The following is a 23,315-nucleotide window of genomic DNA, read 5'->3' on the forward strand; positions in this document are numbered from 1 at the left end:
TATCACTGAACCTTAATTGGTGCATGTGACAATAAATTCAAACTCGAACTTGAACAAACTTGCCTTACTAACTATTTGTTGGATCTGCCTGTCCCTAGTAAGAAATCTCGAGGGGATTTGAAGAATAAAGATTTTGCCCGGAAGGTGATTAACTCTGGTACTCAGAGAGAGAAACAGATACTCTCACTATGGTTCAGAGTACATTAAACAACATAGTTTAGAAGGCTTCACTTTAGGTTTAAGGTTATTATTGTCACGTGTATAGTGAAAAACTGTGTTTTGCATGCTATCTAATCAGATAACACTACACATAAATACAACCAAGTCAAACTCCAGTACAATAGGTAGAGCAAAGGGGAAGATACAGAGTGCAGAATATAGTTCTCAGCATTGTAGTGCATCAGTTCCAGAGACAAAGTCCAATGTCCGCAATAGGGTAGAGGTGAATCGGACAGCACCCTGGCTTATGGAAGGACCGTTCAGAGCCTGATAACAGAGGGGAAGAAGCTGCTCCTGAGTGTGGTGGTGTGCGCTTTCAAGCTTCTGCTATGGCCACTGTTATCATAGATAGTAACGCAATTAGTATATTAGTGTTAGTATATTCATGTTAACTGGGCTTGAGTCACAGGAAGAGGTTGGATAGGCCAGGACTTGTTGCTTCACATTTAGTTTAGTTTATTGCTGGGCCCATTGCCTGTTGTGGTTTATATCAACGATTTGGTTGACAACACAGTGTGATTAGCAAGTTTGCAGATCACACTAAAGTGGGTATTTGTAGACAGCAAAGATGGTTAATGGAGTTTAATGCAGTGGTGTTGTCTTTTGAGGAAGTCAAACTTGCAGAACCTAAACAGTGAATGGCATGGAGCTGTGGGGAGTGTTGTAGAACAGAGGGATCTAGGAGTGTAGGGACATGGTTCCCTTGCAAGTGGCAGCACTGATAGATGGTTAAGGAAGGTCTCTGCACTTTGGCTTTCATCAGTTGATATTGAGTATAGAAGTTGGAAGATCGGGTTACTGTTGTATAATAGAAAATAGACAATAAATAGGTGCAGGATTAGGCCATTTGGCCCTTCGAGTTTCCGAGGGCTTAAAGGGAAATGAAGAAACACTTCGAGCGACTTCTGCATTTCAGCGTCAAGAAGCAGTGGGTGAGGTGGACACCACACTGAAGTGTTGGCGATGTGCTCTCTCTGGGTTTGTCTCTGCACCGTCCTGCTCTCCGTCTCAGTCCACGGTTACAGTAAGTGTTTTCTCTTGACCTGATTCCCTCCTTGTTGTCGCCACCGGACTCAGGAACAGGGTGGCACGGTGGTGCAGCGGGTAGAGCCACTGCCTCACAGACCCTGGTTAAATCCTGACCTCGGGAGCTCTCTCTGCGTGAAGTTTGTACGCTTTTCCCTGCGACCGCTTGGGTTTTCTCCGGGTGCTCCGGTTTCCTTCCCATTCAATGTAATCTTGGCTGATCATCCCCAATCAGTACCCTGTTCCTGCCTTCTCCCCATATCCCCTGACTCCGCTATCTTTAAGAGCCCTATCTAGCTCTCTCTTGAAAGCATCCAGAGAATCTGCCTCCACCGCCCTCTGGGGCAGAGAATTCCACAGACTCACCACTCTCTGTGAGAAAAAGTGTTTCCTCGTCTCCATTCCAAATGGCTTACTACTTATTATTAAACTGTGGCCCCTGGTTCTGGACTCCCCCAACAACAGGAACATGTTTTCCAAACCCTTATATGATTCAATGAGATTCCCTCTCATCCTTCTAAACTCCAGAGTGTGCAAGCCCAGCTGCTCCATTCTCTCAGCATATGACAGTCCCGCCACCCCGGGAATTAACCTTGTAAACCTACACTGCACTCCCTCAATAGCAAGAATGTCCTTCCTCAAATTAAGGGACCAAAACTGCACTCAAAACTCCAGGTGTTGTCTCACTAGGTCTCTGTACAACTGCAGAAAGACCTACTTTGCTCCTATATTCGATTTCTCTTGTTATAAAGGCCAACATGCCATTCGCTTTCTTCACTGCCTGCTGTAAGAAGTTGGTGAGGCTGCATTTGGAATATTGTGTTCGGTTTTGGTCACCCTGCTGCAGGAACAATGTGGTTTAGCTGGAAAGAGTGCAGTGACGGTTTACAAGGATGTTGCCGGGACTCGAGGGTCTGAGCTATAGGGAGGGGTTGGGCAGGCTAGGGCTTTATACGTTGGAGTGCAGGAGACTGCGAGGTGATCTTCCAGAGGTGCATTTGATGATGAAGGGAATAGATGGGGTGAATGCACAGAGTCTTTTACCCAGAATATGAGGATCAAGAATTAAAGATGAGAGGGGAAAGATTTAATCGGAACCCTGAGAGGGGCAACTTTTTCACACAGTTGGAACGAGCTGCCAGAGAAGGAAGTTGAGGCAGATATGTTAACGACTCTAAAAGGCATGGACAGCCACATGGATGAGAAAAGTTTAGCGGAATAAGGGCCAGATGGGACTAAAATCATAGAGTGTGGAATCAGGCCCTTCGGCCCAATTTTCCCATGCTGATCAACATTCCCCATCTACACTAGTCCCACCTGCCTGCATTTGGCCCATATCCCTCTAAACCTTCCCTATCCAAGTACCTGCCCAAATGCTTATTAAACGTTGCAGTTGTACCTGCCTCCACTACCTCTGCTGTATGAGCCTTTGACTCTCTATTTAACCCCTTGCGGTGCCCTGTAATATACAGTTTTGCCTTTTCAATAAGCACCCCAACTTTGCCTCCCACGGTTACAGTACAAAGACTCTCTCAGCTCACTATGAAATGACTTCCGGCAGTCCACAACTAGTTTCCGAGGGCTTAAAGGGAAATGAAGAAACACTTCGAGCGACTTCTGCATTTCAGCGTCAAGAAGCAGTGGGTGAGGTGGACACCACACTGAAGTGTTCGCGATGTGCTCTCTCTGGGTTTGTCTCTGCACCGTCCTGCTCTCCGTCTCAGTCCACGGTTACAGTAAGTGTTTTCTCTTGACCTGATTCTCTCCTTGTTGTCGCCACTGGACTCAGGAACAGGGTGGCACGGTGGTGCAGCGGGTAGAGCCACTGCCTCACAGACCCTGGTTAAATCATGACCTCGGGAGCTCTCTCTGCGTGAAGTTTGTACGCTTTTCCCTGCGACCGCTTGGGTTTTCTCCGGGTGCTCCGGTTTCCTTCCACATTCCCACGACGTGTGTGTTTGTAAGTTAATTAGCCCTGTAATTTGTCCCTGGTTTGTAGGGACTGGATGAGAAAGTGGAATAACATAGAACCAGAGCGCCTGAATCCATGTTGTATCTCTAAAATTAAAGCAGGCTATCACTCAGTACATCAACAACACCCCGTACGATGTGTAACTCTGTGGTTAGTAGTTCTTGCAATAACTTTAGGGCGTGGTAGAGTTGCTGCCTTACAGCGCCAGAGACCCGGGTTTGATCCTGACCTTGGGTGCTGTCGATATGGAGTTTGCACGTTCTCCCCGTGACCACAACGTGCTTCCTCCGGGTGCTCCGGTTTCCTCCCACACACCAAAGATGCATGGGTTTAGTACGTTAATTGGCCTTCTGTAAATTGTCCCTAGTGTGTATGGTAGAAGAGTCTATGGGTGATCACAGGTCGCCATGGACTTGGTTGGCCGAATGGCCTGTTTACGTCCTGTTTCTCTAAACTAAACTCCTCTGAAACCGCTCCCGTCCGGCAGAAGGTGCAGAAGCTTGAAAGCGCGCACCACCAGACTCTGTACACTGTTATCAGGCTTCTGAACGGTCCTTCCATAAGCTAGGGTGCTGTCCGATTCACCTCTACCCCATTGCGGACATTGGACTTTGTCTCTGGAACTGATGCGCTACAATGCTGAGAACTATATTCTGCACTCTGTATCTTCCCCTTTGCTCTACCTATTGTACTGGAGTTTGCCTTGATTGTATTTATGTGTGGTATTATCTGATCTCATTGGATAGCGTGCAAACAGAGCTTTTCACTGTACCTTGGTACACGTGACAAGTATATGCCCAGAGATACCAATAGGCTGCTCCGGAAGGGCTAGATCACATGGGATCCTAGGGGAGGTAGCTGAATGGTTAGAAAATTGGCTTTGTTGTTTGTCATCGATATCAATGATTTGGACTGATTGGGGATGATCAGCCATGATCACTTTGAATGGCGGTGCTGGCTCAAAGGACCGAATGGCCTACTCCTGCACCTATTGTCTATATTGGATGAGAATGCACAAGGCACCATTAGCAAGTTTGTAGATGACACAACATTGGTGGCATTGTAGATTGTGAAGATGGTTGTCAGAAATTGCAGCTGGATCTTCATCGGTTGGGCGGGTGGAATAGTTGATGGAATAGTGTGACAGCCGCAGGGAAGAAGCTGTTCCTGGACCTGCTGGTCCGACAACGGAGAGACCTGTAGCGCCTCCCGGATGGCAGGAGGGTAAACAGTCCATGGTTGGGGTAAGAGCAGTCCTTGGCGATGCTGAGCGCCCTTCGCAGACAACGCTTGCTTTGGACAGACTCAATGGAGGGGAGCGAGGAACCGGTGATGCGTTGGGCAATTTTCACCACCCTTCTGCAGTGCTTTCCGGTCGGAGACAGAGCAGTTGCCATACCATACTGTGATACAGTTGGTAAGGATGCTCTCGATGGTGCAGCGGTAGAAGTTCACCAGAATCTGAGGAGACAGATGGACCTTCTTCAGTCTCCTCATGAAGAAGAGACGCTGGTAAGCCTTCTTGACCAGAGTTGAGGCATTGTGGGTCCAGGAGAGGTCATCGGAGATGTTGACCCCCAGGAACCTGAAGCTGGAAACACATTCCACCTCCGTCCCGCAGTGGAGTGTTTTGGCACCGGCACGATGGAGGTGGTTTTAAGGCACGTGGGGACAACTGCTTGGGCAAGTGACAGGTTGAACATGTCAGTCCAGACGTTTGTCAGCTGCGCAGCACAGGCCCTGAGGACGCGCCCGGGGATGCCGTCAGGGCCAGCAGCCTTACGTGCATTAGTCCTACTCAGTGCCACGTACACGTCGTTGGGGATTTAATGCGGAGAAATGGGAGGTGTTGCATTTTGGGAGAACTAACAAAGGCAGGACCTGCACAGTGAAAGTGGGACAGGCCTTTCACTCTCGTTAACGCAGAGCACCTTGCTTCATGCTGAGAGGAACAGGCCCTTTGGGCCACGGTGTGTGTGCCGAACAAGATGCCAAATCAAACTAATCTCCTCTATCTGCACATATAACCCTCCATATCCATGGGCCTTTCTAAAAACCTTGTAAACAGGGCTGTGGAGTCGATACCCAAAACACCTGATTCTGTCCGACTCCTTGATTTCCTGTGTATCTGACTCCGACTACGACCCCTAGATATAATAATTCTAAATCTGCTACGATGCCAATACACAAGATTGCATTTCACAAGAACTACATGAATCATCAGGCTACCTTTTAAACCCATGTCCTTAAAGTTTTTGAGTCTAATCATTGTGGTTATGCTATTGTGGCTTTTCTTACCAGAATTCATTATTCTGCTCAAAGTGGCGTTTACAACTTACAAGTTGTGAAAGGCACTATCGTATCTGCTTCCACCGACCACCCCCTGGCTGTGCGTTCCAGGCACCCACCGCCCTCTGTGTAATACAACTGTCCCCGCACATCTCCTTTAAGCTATGCCCTCGCTACTTGCCTCCCTGTAGACTTGGGATTGTGCAGCTAAACTCTGCCCGAACTTCATCTACAAGTTTGCGGATGATTCCACTGTGGTGGGGGCAGATCACAAACAGTGACAAGCTGAAGGACAGGAAGGAAATAGAGATCTCAGTGACGGTGTCAAGTCAAGCCAACATCCTCTCCCTCTCTCCCTTTGATATTTCCACACTGGGGGGAAAAAAGAATCTGTCCCAGCTATGCCTCTCATAATTTTATATACTTTCAGGTCTTCCCCTCAACCTCCGACGCTCCAGAGAGAACACTCCAAGTCTGTCCAATCTCTCCCTGTAGCTAATTACCGCTCGCCCATGCATCATTCCGGCAAACTTCTGCACTCCGAAACCTCCACATCCTTCCTGTAATGGGGCAACAAAAATTACACGTAACACTCTAAATGTGACCGAACCAAAGTCCGATAAAGCTTCAAATTCTTCTCTGTACTGACTCAAATGATTGCATTTATAACGTGGCCCTATGCGTGATAATCTCTCCATGTTCTTGTGCAAGGATCTTAGAAATTAAAGCAAAATTAGGCCATTTTGTCTGCCCCGCCATTCAATGCGATCTCCAACTTCAGTGCATTTAGAGTCGTGCAGCATGGGAAAAAAGGTCCTTAGGCCTAACTTGCCCACGCCAGCCAACATGCCCCATCTTGTGCACCACGGTGGTGCAGCAGTAGAGTTGCTGCCTTGCAGTGCCGGAGACCCAGGTTCGAGTCCGACTACGGGTGCTGCCTGTACGGAGTTTGTACGTTCTCCCCGTGACCCCGTGGGTTTTCTCCAAGATCTTTGTTTCCTCCCACACTCCTAAGACGTGTCGGTTTGTAGGCTCGTTGGCTTGGTGTATGTGTAAATTGTCTCTAGAGTGTGTAGGATAGTGTTACTGTGCGGGGATCGCTGGTCGGTGCGGACTCGGTGGGCCGAAGGCCCTGTTTCCGTGCTGTATCTCTAAACTAAAACTAAACTATAATAGTCCCACCTGTCTTAGTTTTCCCCATATCCCTCTAAACCTTTCCTATCCATTAACCTGTCTAAATGTATTTTAAATATAGTTATAGTCCCTGCCTCAACTACTTCCTCTTGCCTCGTTCCATACACCTTGTAAAAAAATTGTCCTCAGGCTCCTATTAAATCGTTCCCTCCTCACCTTAAACCTATGTCCTCTGGTTCTTGATTCCCCTCTGGGTGAAAGACTGTGCATCCACCCTGTATATCCCCCTCATAATTTTTTACACCACTACAAGATCGCCCCTCAGCCTCCTGTGCTTTAAGGAATAGAGCCCAAGCCTGACCGACCTTTCTCTACAGCTCAGGCTCTCGAGTCCTGGCAACATCCTCGTAAATCTTCTCTGCACTCTTTCCAGCTGAAGGGCACCCGTCCAATATCAGGGTGCCCATAATTGAACACAATACTCCAAATGGGGCCTCACCAACGTGTTGCGAGTCCCAACTTCTATACTCAATACAAGTCAAGTCAAGTCAAGAGAGTTTATTGTCATGTGTCCCAGATAGGACAAGGAAATTCTTGCTTGTTGCAGCACAACAGGATATTGTAGGCATAAATACAGATCAAATCAGTGTGTCCATATACCATAAAATATATATATATACACACATAAATAAACAGATAAAGTGCAATAGGCTGTTATAGTTCAGAGTTTGTTTGAAGTTGTGTTTAATAGCCTGATGGCTGTGGGGAAGTAGCTATTTTTGAACCTGGACGTTGCAGTCTTCAGGCTCCTGTACCTTCTAACTGAAGGTAGCGGGGAGATGAGTGTGTGGTCAGGATGGTGTGGGCCGTTGATGATCCTGCCAGCCTTTTTGAGGCAGCGACTGATAGATCCCCTCGATGGAAGGGAGGTCGGAGCCGATGATGGACTGGGCAGTGTTTACAACTTTTTGCAGCCTTTTCTGCTCCTGGACACTCAAGTTGCCGAACCAGGCCACGATGCAACTGGTCAGCATGCTCTCTACTGTGCACCTGTAGAAGTTAGAGAGAGTCCTCCTTGACATACCGACTCTCCTTATCTTCTCAGGAAGTAGAGGCACTGATGTGCTTTCTTTATGATTTCATCAGTGTTCTTGGACCAGGGGAGATCAGTACCAATACCAACAGATCCATACTAACTGGATGCAGGACACTTTACATGCCTTCCACCATTTTGACATTGTCAAATTCTCCCACCGCCTCATGTTCACCAGGGATGTACGGTGGCACAGTGGTGCAGCCGGTCTAACTAGCTGATGCCTTACAGCAAAATGCAGCGCCAGAGACCCGGGTTCGATCCCGACTACGGGTGCTGTCTGTATGGAGTTTGTACGTTCTCCCCGTGACCTGCGTGGGTTTCCTCCGAGATATTCGGTTTCCTCCCACATTCCAAACACGTACAGGTTTGTAGGTTAATTGGCTTGTTTAATTGGCTTGATAAAAATGTAAAATTGTCCAAGTTGGCGATATGCAGAGTACTGCCCTGCCGACTACAACATTCTGAAGGTTCAGAAGGTTGCCTCACAGCACCAGAGACACGGGTTCCATCTTGAATGTGGGTGCTGTCTGTGAACGGTGTAACAGAGGGGAACAAGCTGCTCCTGAGTCTGGTGGTGTGCACTTTCAAGCTTCTGCTATGGCCACTGTTATCATAGATAGTAACGCAATTAGTATATTAGTGTTAGTATATTAATGTTACCTGGGCTTGAGTCACAGGAAGAGGTTGGATAGGCCAGGACTTGTTGCTTCACATTAGTTTATTGCTGGGCCCATTGCCTGTTGTGGTTTATATCAACGATTTGGTTGACAACGTACAATGTGATAAGCAAATTTGCAGATCACACTACACTGGGTATTTGTAGACGGCAAAGATGGTTATCAAAAATGACAGCAGGGTCTTGATCAGTTGGGCACGTGGGCTGAGGTATGCTTCATGGAGTTCAATGCAGACAGGTAAGTGTGAGGTGTTGTCTTTTGAGGAAGTCAAACTTGCAGAACCTAAACAGTGAATGGCATGGAGCTGTGCAGATACAGAGTGCAGAATATAATTCTCAGCATTGTAGCGCATCAGTTCCAGAGACAAAGTCCAATGTCCGCAATGGGGTAGATGTGAATCGGACAGCACCCTAGCTTATGGAGGGACTGTTCAGAAGCCTGATAACAGAGGGGAAGAAGCTGTTCCTGAGTCTGGTGGTGCGCGCTTTCAAGCTTCTGTACCTGGACGGGAGCAGGGAGAAGGGGGAATGACCGGGGTGAGACAGGGACAAGTCTTTGATTATGTTGATGGTGGGGAGTGTGGTCTGTGTGATGGACTACATTCACAACTCTGTGCGATTTCTTGCGATCCTCCTGTTCCCAACCCTTGCTGTGATGCAACTGGACAGTGTGCTCTCTACCGTGCATCTGTCGAAGTTTGTAAGGGGCACTGGAGACACGCTGAATTGCTTTAGTCTCCTCAGGAAGTAGAGGCTTGGTGTGGCTTCTTAGCCATATTGTTGATGTGTGTTTAGACCAGGACAGATTATGGTTGATATTTACAGTTGGGAACAAATCTCCTGATACATACTGTGGTTTGTACTCCACCAAGTTCCCTGTGGTCACTGACCAGCAAGACTACAATTACACCAGTTAAAGGACACTTAGACAGGGGCGTGGATAGGAAAGGTTGGGGGTGGTGTGGGGGGGGGGGGGGGATATGGGCCAAACGCAGGTAAATGGGATAGCGATGGGACATCAGGCAACTGAACCGTCCTCTCACCAACTAAAGAGCGGTCCTGACCTCCCATCTACCTCATTGGAGATCCTCAGACTATCTTTAAGGGCCTGTCCCACTGTATGAGGTAATTCAAGAGCTCTCCCGAGTTTAAAATAATTCAAACTCGTGGTAAGTATGTAGAATGTACGTAGCTGGTACGTCGGAGCTCAGGACGTCTCTTGGCGACTCGTAATGCTAATGGCAGGTACTCGGGAAACGCGGTAAACTCGTGAAGTTTTTTCAACAGTGTGAAAAATGTCCACGAGAGCCCCGAGTACCTACGAACGGCCATTACTGTAATTCTCCGAGTTCGAATCAGGGGAAACTCGGCAGAACTTTTGAATGACCTCGTACAGTGGGACAGGCCCTTTAATCTGACTTCACTGACTTATCTTGCACTAAATGTTATTTCCTTTATCTTTCATCTGTACACAGTGGACGGCTCGATTGTAATCATGTACAGTCCTTCTGCTGACTGGATAGCACGCAACAAAAATGATTTTCACTATACATCGGTACATGTGACAATAAATTAAACTAAACGTTCAGATAGAGTTCTTGACTGGCAAGCACAAGTTGGGCTGAAGGGCGGGGGATACTGAATACAATAAGCAATTGGCTCAACAATTGACACAGAGTGCTGGAGTAACTCAGTGAGTCAGGCAGAATCTCTGGAGAACATGGGGGGGGTGACGTTTTTCAGGTCGTAACCCTTCTCCAGACAGAGTCGTGCTGACACATATATGAAGGCTAGAGAGGAGGAAGCAATGTGGAAAAGAAATTCTCAGAAATCAAGAACCACTGCCCCTGTCATCGTTCTGAAAGGAACTTTTGAACCCAGCCCAACCACTGATGTAAACCTCGCAACACTCTAGATGCCACGGTCTTAGAACATACCTGGTAGAACAGTACAGCACAAACATGGCCCTTCACCCCACAATACCTGTGCCAAACAGGATGCCAGGACCATATTTAGACTTTAAACATACAGCACGGAAATAGTCCCTTTGGCCACCGAGTCTGCATTGACCTGCGATCACCCCGTACACTAGTTCCATCCTACACACCAGGGACAATTTTCAATTTTACCAAAGCCAATTAACCTGCCAAACACCTTTGGATGTGTGGGAGGAAACCGGAGCACCTGGAGAAAACCCACGCAGTCACAGGGAGAAAATAAATACTCCGTATGGACAGTCGGGATCGAATCAGGGTCTCTGGCGCTGTGAGACCCCCCCCAGCTACTCGCAGTCTGAATCAACAATTTGGTTCAACATAATTTCCAAGGTTGCGCAAGGTACTAAACCAGACGTGACTTTGGGCACAGACACAAAGTGCTGGGGTAACTCCGTGGATTAGGCAGCATCTCTGGAGAAAAGGAATGGGGAATGCTTTGGGTTGGGACCTGACTGTGTGCATTGGTATCAGTTTATTATTGACACAAGTATGGAGATCATACTACACATGTTTTGGTCACTGTCATGGCGGTGTTTACAACTTCTCAAAGTTCAACCTTCGATAGCCACTAATTTGTCGGGGGATGTTTAGAAAGAGTAGTCTCACACACTCCACGACACATTTGAAACAGCAAAGATGAATCTACCAGAAGTAGTCTCTTGATTCATTGCTTCTTTATTGTGGTAATACAAAACAATAACTCATCATTTTCCATTCTTAATCTTCATTTCATTCATGTTATATAAATCATAAAAAGTTCTTCTTGTGAAAGTACATTGTCTGACTACATATATATATATGTCCCAATCATACAAATATGTGATTAGTGTATAAATGTAAATAATTTGGTGTACATATGGAAATAGGTGTTTATAGCTGCTAAATTTGTATTAGATAATTATAAGCAGTTAAATATGGGGAATTAATACGCTTTGGCTTCTTCCTGCTCCTTTTCGGACACATACGATTCATTTATTTATAAATATTGTTTAAGATACTTTATAAATATTCTTATTTTGTCTTTTTTGTTTTTTGTTTGCTGTTTCATACTTGCTTTTTATTTTTTAGTCTGTTCGAAATAAAGGATTTATTATTATTATTATTATTGTTATTATTATTATTATTATATGCTCGTGGTCATGGTAGAAAACTGTTTCATCCCATGGCCTGACATCAAACTAAAACTACTCATCTGAGAGTCCTCTAGCCAAAACAACGCCCCAGACTAGGTATAAAATCCCACCCACATTAACACAGGCAGATAATAACTAAAGGTAACTGGGCACGACTATAATAAACTTACTTAAGCTTAATGCCTTCAACAGTCACCATATTATGGGAAAGATGTTGTCAAGCTGGAAAGGATGCAGAGAAGATTCTCGAGTATGTTGCCAGGACTCAAGGGTCTGAGCTTCAGGGAGAGGTTGGGCAGACTAGGACTTTATTTCAATGGAGCGCAGGAGGATCTTATAGATATGTACAAGATCATGAGATGAATAGATAGGAGTCTTTTACCCAGAGTAGGGGATTCAGATAACCAGATTTAAGGTGAGGGGGGGAACGATTTACCAGGTACCTGAGGGGTAACTATTTACACAAAGGGTGGTGGGTGTAAGGCACGAGCTGCTGGAGGAGTTAGTTGAGGCATGTACTATCATAATGTTTAAGAGCCACTTGTCAGGGTACATGGATAGGATAGGTTTAGAGGGAAATGGGCCAAACGTGGGCAGGTGGGACTTATGTAGATGGGACATGTTGGTCGGCACGAGCAATTTGGGCCGTAGGGCCTATTTCCACGGTGTCTGATTCTATGATTACAGTCAAGCCACACACATGTACAACAGATAGTCCAAACAGAACAAAGTAAACAGGGTAGAGTATAGTGTTTTAACTACAAAGAAAGTGCAGATTAAAAAAAGTGCAATGGGCACAACATGGTAGGTTGGAAGATCAGGAATTTATCCTTAGCAAATGAGGGGATCGTTCAGTAGTCTGATAACAGAGGGGAAGAAGCTGTCCCTGAGACCGGTGGTCCGTGTTTTCAAGGGTCGGGACCCTTCTTCACTTGCCAGGCTTTGCCCAGCCCCCAGTTCCCTCTATCAACTTTCTCCGCCTCCTCCAGCCAACTGTCTGAAGATGGGCCCCAACCTAAAATGTCTCCTCTTCATTGCCTCCGCAGATGGTGCCTGACCTGCTGAGTTCCTTCCTCTGGGACTTTGTTGCTGGCTGTAACCCACTCCCCTGCGTTGATGTGTAAATCAGTACCACCCACAACTGGTGGCGGCGTAGTGCCACTTGTGTCTCCAGTCCAAGCGCAGCGTGGATCTGGAACCTGTGTTTCTTCCCCTTCTAATATTCACCTCTCTCCCTCTCTCTCTCTCTCTCCAGACATTTCGCTCAATGGTTGGACAATATCCGGTGCTGATGTGGTGTCTGCCGTGGAAGGGGCCTCCGCTGTGTTGCCGTGTAGATTCACCTACCCACCCACTGATCGCACCCTCACCGGCTCCGTGCTGTGGCACAACAAGTTGTCATCAGAGCCTCACAGCCTTGTGTTGAGCTGCACATATCCCAGTCATGGCCCCTTCCGATGCGATGAAGTGACACAGGAGGCCGGAAGTCGGTTCAAATTCGTGGGGAACCTCAGGGAGCGAGATGCCTCGATAATGGTGGCGCCACTGAGACGGGAGGACAGTGATAAATACCGGTGCCGCCTGGAGCTCAATGTTGGGAAGTTTGAATCTTTGATTCCAACGCAGCTGACTGTGGAAGGTGAGAACAACGTTCAGAGACTGTCGCTGCATCTTGTACAGTGTCATGGAGTTATACAGCATGGAAACAGGCCATTCAGCCCAACTCATCCATGCTGACCCATCTACACTAGATCGATTTATCCACTATTTGACCCACATTCCTTTAATCCTTTCGTATCCATGTCCCTGTCCAAATGTCTTTTAAATATTGTGATAGTCCCTGCCTCAACTACCTCTTCTGGCAGCTCGTTCTATACACCCACTACCCTCTGTACCTTGAAGATTGAATACTCTAACCAAGTAGCCCTTGCATCCCCTCACTCGCCATCCCTCCCCCACCCAAGTCGTACCAGCTTCAAAGATGTCTTGTGTCTATCTTCAGTGTAAACCAGCATCAGGAACTGCAGATGCTGGTTTACACTGCAGATAGACATAAATTGCTGGAGCAACTCAGCGGGACAGGCAGCATCTCTGGAGAGAAGGAATGGGTGATGTTTTTGGGTCGAGACACTTCTTCAGACAGAGTCAGGGGAGAGGGAGACACAAAGATAATGAAGTGTAAGGTGTGAAAAGGAGACATCAAATGGGATGAGTTCAAGGAAAATGTAAAATAGAGCATTGTTAGCTAGAAGAAGGTGCCAAAGTGCCAAAAGTCTTTTTGACCACCTAATCTACCTGCGACTCGACCTTCAAGGAACCATGCACCTGCACCCCTAGATCCCTCTGCTCCACAACACTCCACAGAGGCCTATCATTCACTGTGTAGGTCCTGCCCTTGTTAGGCTTTGCAAAATGCAATACCTCACATTTCTGTGTGCTGGAAGACTGAAGCATGACTAATGTTCCTTTATTTAGAAAGGGCTGCAAGGAAAAGCCTGCGAACTACAGTCCAATGAGCTTAACATCTTTGGTAGGCAAGTTACTGGAGAGTATTCTGAGGGATAAGATATGTACTTGGATAGACAGGGACTGATTAAGGAGAGTCAGCATGGTTTTGTACGTGGGAGATTGTGTCTCACAAATCTGAGTGAGTTTTTTGGAGAGGCAACCAACAAGGCCAAATCCGTAAATGTTGTCTCAGTGGACATCAGCAAGTCATTTAATAAGGCTCCGCATGGTAGGCTGCTCTGGAAGGTTAGATCGCATGGGATCCAAGAAGAGATAGCTGAATGGATAGAAAATTGGCTTCATGGAAGGAAGCTGAGGGTGATGGTGGAAGGTTGCTTTTCGGACAGGAGGCCTGTGACTAGTGGTGTGTCTTGGGGATCAGTGCTGTTGCTATTTGTGGTTTATATCAATGATTTGGATGAGAATGTGCAAGGCACGATTAGCAAGTTTGCAGACGACACAAAAGTGGGTGGTATTGTAGACAGTTTAGATGGTTGTCAAAAATTGCAGCAGGATCTTGATCGATCGGCAGGTGGGCTGAGGAATGGTTGATGGCGTTTATTATGGAGAAGTGCGAGGTGAAGTATTTTAGGTCTAACCCGGGCAGGATCTACACAGTGAATAGCAGGGGACTGGGAAGAGTGTTGTAGAGCAGAGGGATCTAGGAGTGCAGGTACACAGTTCCTTGAAAGTTCGTCACAGGTAGATAGGGTGACATATTGGCTTTCATCAGTCCGAGTATTGAGTATGGAAGTTGGGATGTTATCTTACAATTGTACAAGACATTGGTGAAGCCACATTTGGAGTATTGAGATTTGTTCAACGTGTTCAATATAACCATCTGGTTATATTGGTCTGAGCGCAGGTATATGGGACTAGGGGAGAATACGTGTTCGGCACGGACTAGAAGGGTCGAGATGGCCTGTTTCCGTGCTGTAATTGTTATATGGTTATATGGTGGAGAGAAGATTTACAAGGATGTTGCCAGATTCAGATTCAACTTTAATTGTCATTGTCAGTGTACAGTACAGAGACAACGAAATGCAGTTAGCATCTCCCTGGAAGAGCGACATAGAATATGATTTCAATAAATAAAACTATTTACATGTATACAGACATAGTGTTTTTCCTGTGGGAGGAGTGTCCGGGGGGGGGGGGGGGGGTGTGATTGGCAATCACCGAGGTACAATGTTGAGTAGTGTGACAGCCGCAGGGAAGAAGCTGTTCCTGGACCTGCTGGTCCGGCAACGGAGAGACCTGTAGCGCCTCCCGGATGGTAGGAGGGTAAACAGTCCATGGTTGGGGTGAGAGCAGTCCTTGGCGATGCTGAGCGCCCTCCGCAGACAATGCTTGCTTTGGACAGACTCAATGGAGGGGAGCGAGGAACCGGTGATGCGTTGGGCAATTTTCACCACCCTCTGCAGTGCTTTCCGGTCGGAGACAGAGCAGTTGCCATACCATACTGTGATACAGTTGGTAAGGATGCTCTCGATGGTGCAGCGGTAGAAGTTCACCAGGATCTGAGGAGACAGATGGACCTTCTTCAGTCTCCTCAGGAAGAAGAGACGCTGGTGAGCCTTCTTGACCAGAGTTGAGGTATTGTGGGTCCAAGAGAGGTCATCGGAGATGTTGACCCCCCAGGAACCTGAAGCTGGAAACACGTTCCACCTCCGTCCCGTTGATGTGGATGGGGGTGTGCGTGCCGCCCCTAGACTTCCTGAACACCGCCGGTGTTCAGGGTGAGGGTTGAAGAGGTGTGGTTGTCTGACCTAACAGACTGGGTTCTGTTGGTTAGAAAGTCCAGTATCCAGTTGCAGAGGGAGGGGTCGATGCCCAGTTTACCGAGTTTGGTGATCAGTTTAGAGGGTATAATGGTGTTGAATGCTGAGCTGTAATCGATGAACAGCATTCTTACGTAAGTGTCTCTGTTGTCGAGGTGGGAGAAGGCGGAGTTAAGTGCCGTTGAGATGGCATCCTCCGTACTCCTATTCTTGCGGTAAGCAAACTGATAGGGATCCAATGTGGGGGGTAGGCAGCCTTTGAGGTGTGCCAGGACCAGCCTCTCGAAGCACTTGGTGATGATGGGGGTAAGTGCAACTGGGCGGAAGTGGTTGAGGCTTGCCGCAGTGGAGTGTTTTGGCACCGGCACGATGGAGGTGGTTTTAAGGCACGTGGGGACAACTGCTTGGGCAAGTGACAGGTTGAAGATGTCAGTTCAGGCGTCTGTCAGCTACGCAGCACAGGCCCTGAGCACGCGCCCGGGGATGCCGTCAGGACCAGCAGCCTTACGTGCATTAGTCCTACTCAGTGCCACGTACACGTCGTAGGGGGTGAGTGTGAGGGGTTGGTCAGGACATGAGCTATAGGGAAAGGTTGGGCAGATTGGGACTTTATTCCATGGAGCGCTGGAGGATGAGGGGTGATCTTGCAGAGGTGTATAAGATTGTGACAGGAATAGATGGGGTAAATGCAGAGAGCCTTTTGGCCAGAGTAGGGGAAACGCGAGGAGAAAGGTATGTGAGGGGGGGGGGGGGTGGGGGGAGATTTAATAGGTACCTGAGAGGTAACTGTTATACACAAAGGGTTTGGGTGTATGGAATGAGCTGCCAAAGGTGGTAGCTGAGGCAGGTACTATCTCAAGACATTTGGATAGGTACATGGATAGGAAATGTTAAAATGGCCAAACGCAGGCAGGTGGGACTAGTATCAAAGGGCATCTTGGTTGGCATGGCCAAGTTGGAATGCACTGCCAGGGCTGATGGTGGAGGCAGATACTATAGTGGTGTTTAAGAGGCCTTTAGATAGGCACATGGATATGCAGGGAATGGAGGGATATGGATTGTTTGCAAGCAACGAAGATCAATTTAATTTTGCTTCATGTTAGGTACAGACATTTTGGAATGAAGCATCCTCCTGTGCTGTACTGCTCGATGTTCCACGTTTTATAATACTCCCCGCCTTCCTTATCAGATTCCACCCTCTACACGACTTCCCCACTGAACATCTCCAACCTTGGTCACTATCTCTACCCTTCTTCCACCACCTCTCATCCCTCTCCTCACCAGGATCCATCTATCACTTGTCCAAAGTCTGAAGAAGGGTCTCGACCCGAAACATCACCTATTCCTTTCCCCAGAGATGCTGCCTGTCCCGCTGAGTTACTCCAGCATTTTGTGACTTCCGTCCATCTATCACTTGCCAGCTCTTGTTCCACCCCTTCCCCCTCACTACCAGCCATCTCCCCTCTCCTCCGTCAGGCTGAAGAAAGGAACCGATCCGAAAGGTCACCTGTCCATTTGCTGGAGTCTCTTCACCACAACCCTCTGTCTTCTATCAGTAAGTCAGTTCTGAATCCAAATGGTCATGGCACCATTAATCCTGCTGGACCAGCCAACCATGAAGAGTTGCATGGTGGCGCAGCGGTAGAGTTTCCGCCTCTCAGCGCCAGAGACCTGGGTTCGATCCTGACGATGGGTGCTGTCTGTACCACGTGGGTTTTTAAGCCTCGATCCCCCCCCATAAGTTGGTTGATTGCGGTCGGCATGGTTCAACTGATATATTCGACACACTGGTCTGAACAGTACACTTTTTATAATAGGCAAGCATAATACAGGCAGATGTGAATACTGTGGGCAAGAAGAGACAATAGAGCATGTCATTATACATTGTGAGAGGTATGAGGAAGAAAGAAGACAAATGAGTGAACGATTCAGAAAAGAAAAAGTACAATTTGATTTAATAGATATTTTACAAAAGAATTCATATAAGTGCTATCAAATCCTATTGCTTTTTTCTCAGGGTAACCAATTTGTTCGGAAAGATATAGGTTATTAGTATATAAGTTATAATGTTATTTGATCCACACTCCATACCAGTTGGTGGCGGTAATGCACTAAAAAGTTGTTTGCCAACCGCCAAAAAAAACTACATAGAAGAAGTAGGAGTGGAACTGATACATTCCCGTGTCTGTCCTTCCCTCAGCTCCCGGCGGGAATGTCTCAGTGGTGAATGGGACTGAGGGGGATTCGGCCACGTTACCATGTGTGTATCCGCAATCCCTGTATTACCCCAGGGCCCTCGCGGTCACATGGATGAGGAAAGATCCCTACCGACACATCGTCACGTTCAGACCACAAGCTGGTGGATCCTGGGCGGCGGAGAACGGAGCAACTCGGTTCGAGCTGGTCGGGGACCCAGTCAAGGAAAACGCCTCAACCAGGATAAACCAGCTGAGTGTGAAGGACAGTCACGGCTACCTGTGTCTGGTGGAGTTCGACAAAACGGAAAACAAAGATGTGATAAAGTACGTCGACGAAGGGTACAAGACCAGCGTACACCCCCCGTACACCCATCAGTACCAGCGTGAGGTCCAGCTCCGGGTGCGGATCACATCCGGTAAGAAACCACCGCCACATTCTGCCGTGTAGAGCGAAGGTCAATAGTTTGTCCGAACCCCCCCCCCCCACACACACACACACACACATGTGCAGTTCAGTGTAGCTTCCCCTCCCGTGCCCGGACCCTTGCGCTGAATGCCGTGTGTGTCACTCCAGGAGTCAGACCGACTGACGGAGTCCGAACCAGTGAGTTGTTATTCATAGAGCTGCACAGAGTCACAGGTCCTTCCGCCCAACTTGCCCATGCCGACCAACATGCCCCATCAACACTAGTCCCACCTGCCCGCATTTGGCCCATGATATCCTTCTAAACTTATCCTCCCCAAGCACCTGTCCAAATGTCTCTTAAATGTTGTGAGAATCCCTGCCTCCTCCTGCAGCTCAATACACCCAATAATCTTTGTGTAAAAAAAGTTACCCCTCAGATTCCAATTAAATCTTTCCAGCCTCATCTTAAACCTATGTCACGTGGTTCTGGATTCCCAACTCTGGACAAAAGACTCTGTGCATTTACCCGATCTATTCCCCGCATGATTTTTGTACCCCTCTATAAGATCACCCCTCATCCTCCTGCACTCCAAGGAATAATGTCCTAGCCTGTTCAACGTCACCCTCTCAGCATCTCAAGTGACATCCTTGGCAACACTATTGTAAATCCTCTCTGCTTCCTTTCCAGCTTGACAACATCATTCAAGTTCAAATGCATTTGTCACATGCGCAGTGAAATGTGATTTACCATGCAGCATTACAATTAAAAAAAGGACATAGTACACAAAATAATTCAACACAGACATCTACCATAGCATTCTTCACTGTGGTGGAAGACAATACTGTTCAGACAGTCCCATATCATGGTGACCAAAACTGAACACAATATTCGAAATCTGGCCTCTCCTATGTCTTATACAACAGTAACACATCCTCCCAACTTCCATACTCAATACTCTGACTGATGAAGACCAATATGCCAAAAGCCTTTAATGATCACCCTATCATAGAAACATAGAAACATAGAAATTAGGTGCAGGAGTAGGCCATTCGGCCCTTCCAGCCTGCACCGCCATTCAATATGATCATGGCTGATCATCCAACTCAGTATCCCGTACCTGCCTTCTCTCCATACCCTCTGATCCCCTTAGCCATAAGGGCCACATCTAACTCCCTCTTAAATATAGCCAATGAACTGGCCTCGACTACCCTCTGTGGCAGGGAGTTCCAGAGATTCACCACTCTCTGTGTGAAAAAAGTTCTTCTCATCTCGGTTTTAAAGGATTTCCCCCTTATCCTTAAGCTGTGACCCCTTGTCCTGGACTTCCCCAACATCGGGAGCAATCTTCCTGCATCTAGCCTGTCCAACCCCTTAAGAATTTTGTAAGTTTCTATAAGATCCCCTCTCAATCTCCTAAATTCTAGAGAGTAGAAACCAAGTCTATCCAGTCTTTCTTCATAAGACAGTCCTGACATCCCAGGAATCAGTCTGGTGAACCTTCTCTGCACTCCCTCTATGGCAATAATGTCCTTCCTCAGATTTGGAGACCAAAACTGTACGCAATACTCCAGGTGTGGTCTCACCAAGACCCTGTACAACTGCAGTAGAACCTCCCTGCTCCTATACTCAAATCCTTTTGCTATGAAAGCTAACATACCATTCGCTTTCTTCACTGCCTGCTGCACCTGCATGCCCACTTTCAATGACTGGTGTACCATGACACCCAGGTCTCGCTGCATCTCCCCTTTTCCTAGTCGGCCACCATTTAGATAATAGTCTGATTGGCTGATATTCAATCATGGCTGATCTGTCTTTCCCTCTCAACCCCATTCTCCTGCCTTCTCCCCATAATCCCTGATACCCATACCAGTCAAGAATCTATGAATCTCAGCCTTAAAAAATATCCATTGACTTGGCCCCCATGGCCTTCTGTGGCAATGAATTGCACAAATTCACTATCCTGTGAATAACGAAATGTTGCCTCATCTCCTTCCTAAATGTACATTCGTTTATTCTGAGGCTATGGCCTCTGATCCTAGACTCTCCCACTAGAAACATCATCTCCACATCCATTCTATCCAGGTCTTTCACTATTCGGTGTTCCCCCCTCATCCTAAACTCCAGCGAGTACAGGCCCAGTGTCGTCCTAACGCTCATCATATTTTAACCCAATGAATAAGTTTATGAATGAATAAATGAATGAATAAATGAATGAATAATGTTATTGGGCAAGTATTCACATACAAGGAATTTGTCTTGGTGCTCCGCCCGCAAGTGACAACATGACATACAGTGACAGTTAAGAATGATACATAAAGTCAAGTCAAGTCAAGTTTATTCGTCACATACACATACGAGAAGTGCGGTGAAATGAAAAGTGGCAATGCTCGCGGACGTGCAAAAAAACAAACAAACAAACAAACAAACTACAAACAGAATGGAACAGATTGACATATTCTTTTACATATTAAATATTGTGGGCAGAAGGAAAAAGGGAGAAAAAAAAACAGCAATTAAAAAAACCCAGTAGAACGGTACAGTAAAGTTAGTCCCTTAACAGTAAACATTAATAATAAATAATTCCTGGGATCATTCTCATAAACCTCCTCTGGACCCTTTCCAGAGCCAGCACATCCTTCCTCAGATATGGGGCCCAAAATTGCTCACAGTACTCTAAATGCGGTCTGACCAGTGCTTTGTAGAGCATTCCATCCCTGTTTTTGTATTCTAGTCCTCCACTAGCATTGCATTTGCCTTCCTTACTACCCATTCAACGTGCAGATTAACGTTTTGGGATTCCTGCACCAGCACTCCCAAGTCCCTTACATCTCTGGTCATTCAGTCAAGTCCAATGTCTGCTATGGTGTAGAGGTGACTCGAACAGTACCCTAGCTCATGGAAGGACTTTCCAGAGAGTGCATCTTATCCCTCAGAATACTGTCTCGTAACTTTCTGACCACAGATAGTTAGACTCACAGCACTGTTGTTCCCAGGATTTTCCCTGCCACCCTTCTTAAATAGTAGGTATGTTGCAAAGCGTACCTGAAGCGTCGTTGAAGATCTGCTGCTGAGGGTGTGCGCGATTTTGGCGCCGTTTAGAGGGGGCGGGTTTAAAACGCGATTTTCTCTAAGCTGTTCCAATCGAAAATGTTCAGCCTAGTTAATTATTAACGAAAAATCGCTGGAAGACCCCGTCGCAAAAGCTATTATTAGGTTTAAAGGCCTTGAATAATAGTTATAGTAGTTTAAAAATCAATCTCTAAACCCGCGACCGCCAGCAACCGCAGGGACTCATAAAGCAAATAGCAGAAGTTAGGTTGTATATTTTTACATTAAAAAGGGCTTCTAAAGATCCCTTTATACTAAGTTTAATATTGCGAGTAGCTCAATTTGGGCCCATTATATCGCGCAGTATTTTTCTCGGCATTTGGGGCACAAATGTACCGCAATGTGAACGTTCTAAACCAGCGCGTTCCACAGGGACCCACTGGAAAGCTGATTTAAATGGGCATTTATTTACAGCAATTAAACACTAAATTCCTTCCATTTGGCCTATAAATTAATGTAAATGAGATTTAAAAATCATGTTTTATTGTGAATTATTTGTGAATATTATTTGGACATTTAGGCTATTTAAAAATGTTAATCATTTATTAAGAAATGGATAGATGTTTAGATCTAGTAATTGAAGTCTGAAATTAGCTACAATTAGGTAACTAACTAATTATATGCTTTAATTTCAGGTCATCCAAGTAAGATTATTTTATATTTGTTTCAGAATGCTTCAATCTATGATAACTGAAAATTTCATTCAGTTCTCTTAATTTTTAAGAAAGTTATGGGTTTTTGACTGTTCACGATCACAGCTTTTTTGTTATGTCCATAGAAAATCAATAGGGAACAAGATGCTCATTTCCCAGTATGAAAATGGCCATAACTTTTTAAATACTTGAGATATGAAAGTGAATTAGGTGTCAAATTAAACTTATTTTTATGCTTTATCTGATGGGATAAATTACAGACTTGATTTTTAAAATCTCAAAATTTTGTAACATTGCTATAAATAGAGGCACAACATTTGCCACCCTCCACTCTCGTCATTTATGGCAGCACGGTGGCGCAGCGGTAGAGCTACTGGTCTACAGCGCCGGAGACCCGGGTTCGATCCCGACTACGGGTGCTGTCTGTACGGAGTTTGTACGCTCTCCCCGCGACCTGCGTGGGTTTTCTCCAAGATCTTCGGTTTCCTCCCCACACTGCAAAGACGTACAGGTTTGTAGGTTAATTGGCTTGGTGTAAATGTAAAACATTGTCCCTAGTGTGTGCGTAGGATAGTGTTACTGTGCGGGGATCGCTGGTCAGTGTGGACTCGGCGGGCCGAAGGGCTTGCTTCCGCGCTGTATCTCTAAAGTAAACGAAACTAAATTTAGATCATTCACAAGCAAGTTAGAATCAATTGATGGATCATCATTGACCGTATGTTAAGGCCGGCTGTGGACACATGGGCCTACTGATCTCCTGGTCTTCACTGCTCTGTTTTACAGGGACACCCATCCAACTATTAAATTACATCCTGCCCATTCTGATTCTCCTCCTCATGCTCTGCATCCTGCTGATTATTATCCTCTGGAAGAAAGGAGGTGAGTTGACCGACAAAGAAGCTGTTGCAATTCTCTGTCTGCTATCGATTATTATTGTCCCTTGCACCGGGATGCAGCGATCAGCTTTGCTTATGTGCTATCGTTTTTGTCTTTAATTGGATGTCCGCACTTCACGCTGGCTCGGCAAGACCACCGGCATAATCAGGGACTGGTCTCACCCCTCTTCTCCCCTCTAGTGAAGTAAGAGTTTAATTGTTCCATTTTTGGAACGTATGACA

The 23,315-nt window shown here is 46.5% G+C and overlaps 1 protein-coding gene across 1 annotated transcript in view; it reads left to right on the forward strand.

The window, feature by feature from the left end:
- The first annotated feature begins 1,089 nt into the window (after nucleotides 1-1,089).
- LOC116971354 overlaps nucleotides 1,090-23,315 on the forward strand; it is a 37,653-nt gene continuing 15,427 nt past the window's right edge. Inside the window, exons 1-5 of the mRNA XM_033018471.1 lie at nucleotides 1,090-1,243; nucleotides 2,836-2,981; nucleotides 12,798-13,181; nucleotides 18,032-18,445; nucleotides 22,981-23,076. Coding sequence (XP_032874362.1) covers nucleotides 2,921-2,981; nucleotides 12,798-13,181; nucleotides 18,032-18,445; nucleotides 22,981-23,076 — 955 coding nt within the window. The 5' untranslated portion in view covers nucleotides 1,090-1,243; nucleotides 2,836-2,920. The remainder of the gene's footprint in view (nucleotides 1,244-2,835; nucleotides 2,982-12,797; nucleotides 13,182-18,031; nucleotides 18,446-22,980; nucleotides 23,077-23,315) is intronic.

This window comes from Amblyraja radiata, chromosome 3 (genome assembly GCF_010909765.2).
Source record: "Amblyraja radiata isolate CabotCenter1 chromosome 3, sAmbRad1.1.pri, whole genome shotgun sequence".
Lineage (NCBI taxonomy): Eukaryota > Metazoa > Chordata > Chondrichthyes > Rajiformes > Rajidae > Amblyraja > Amblyraja radiata.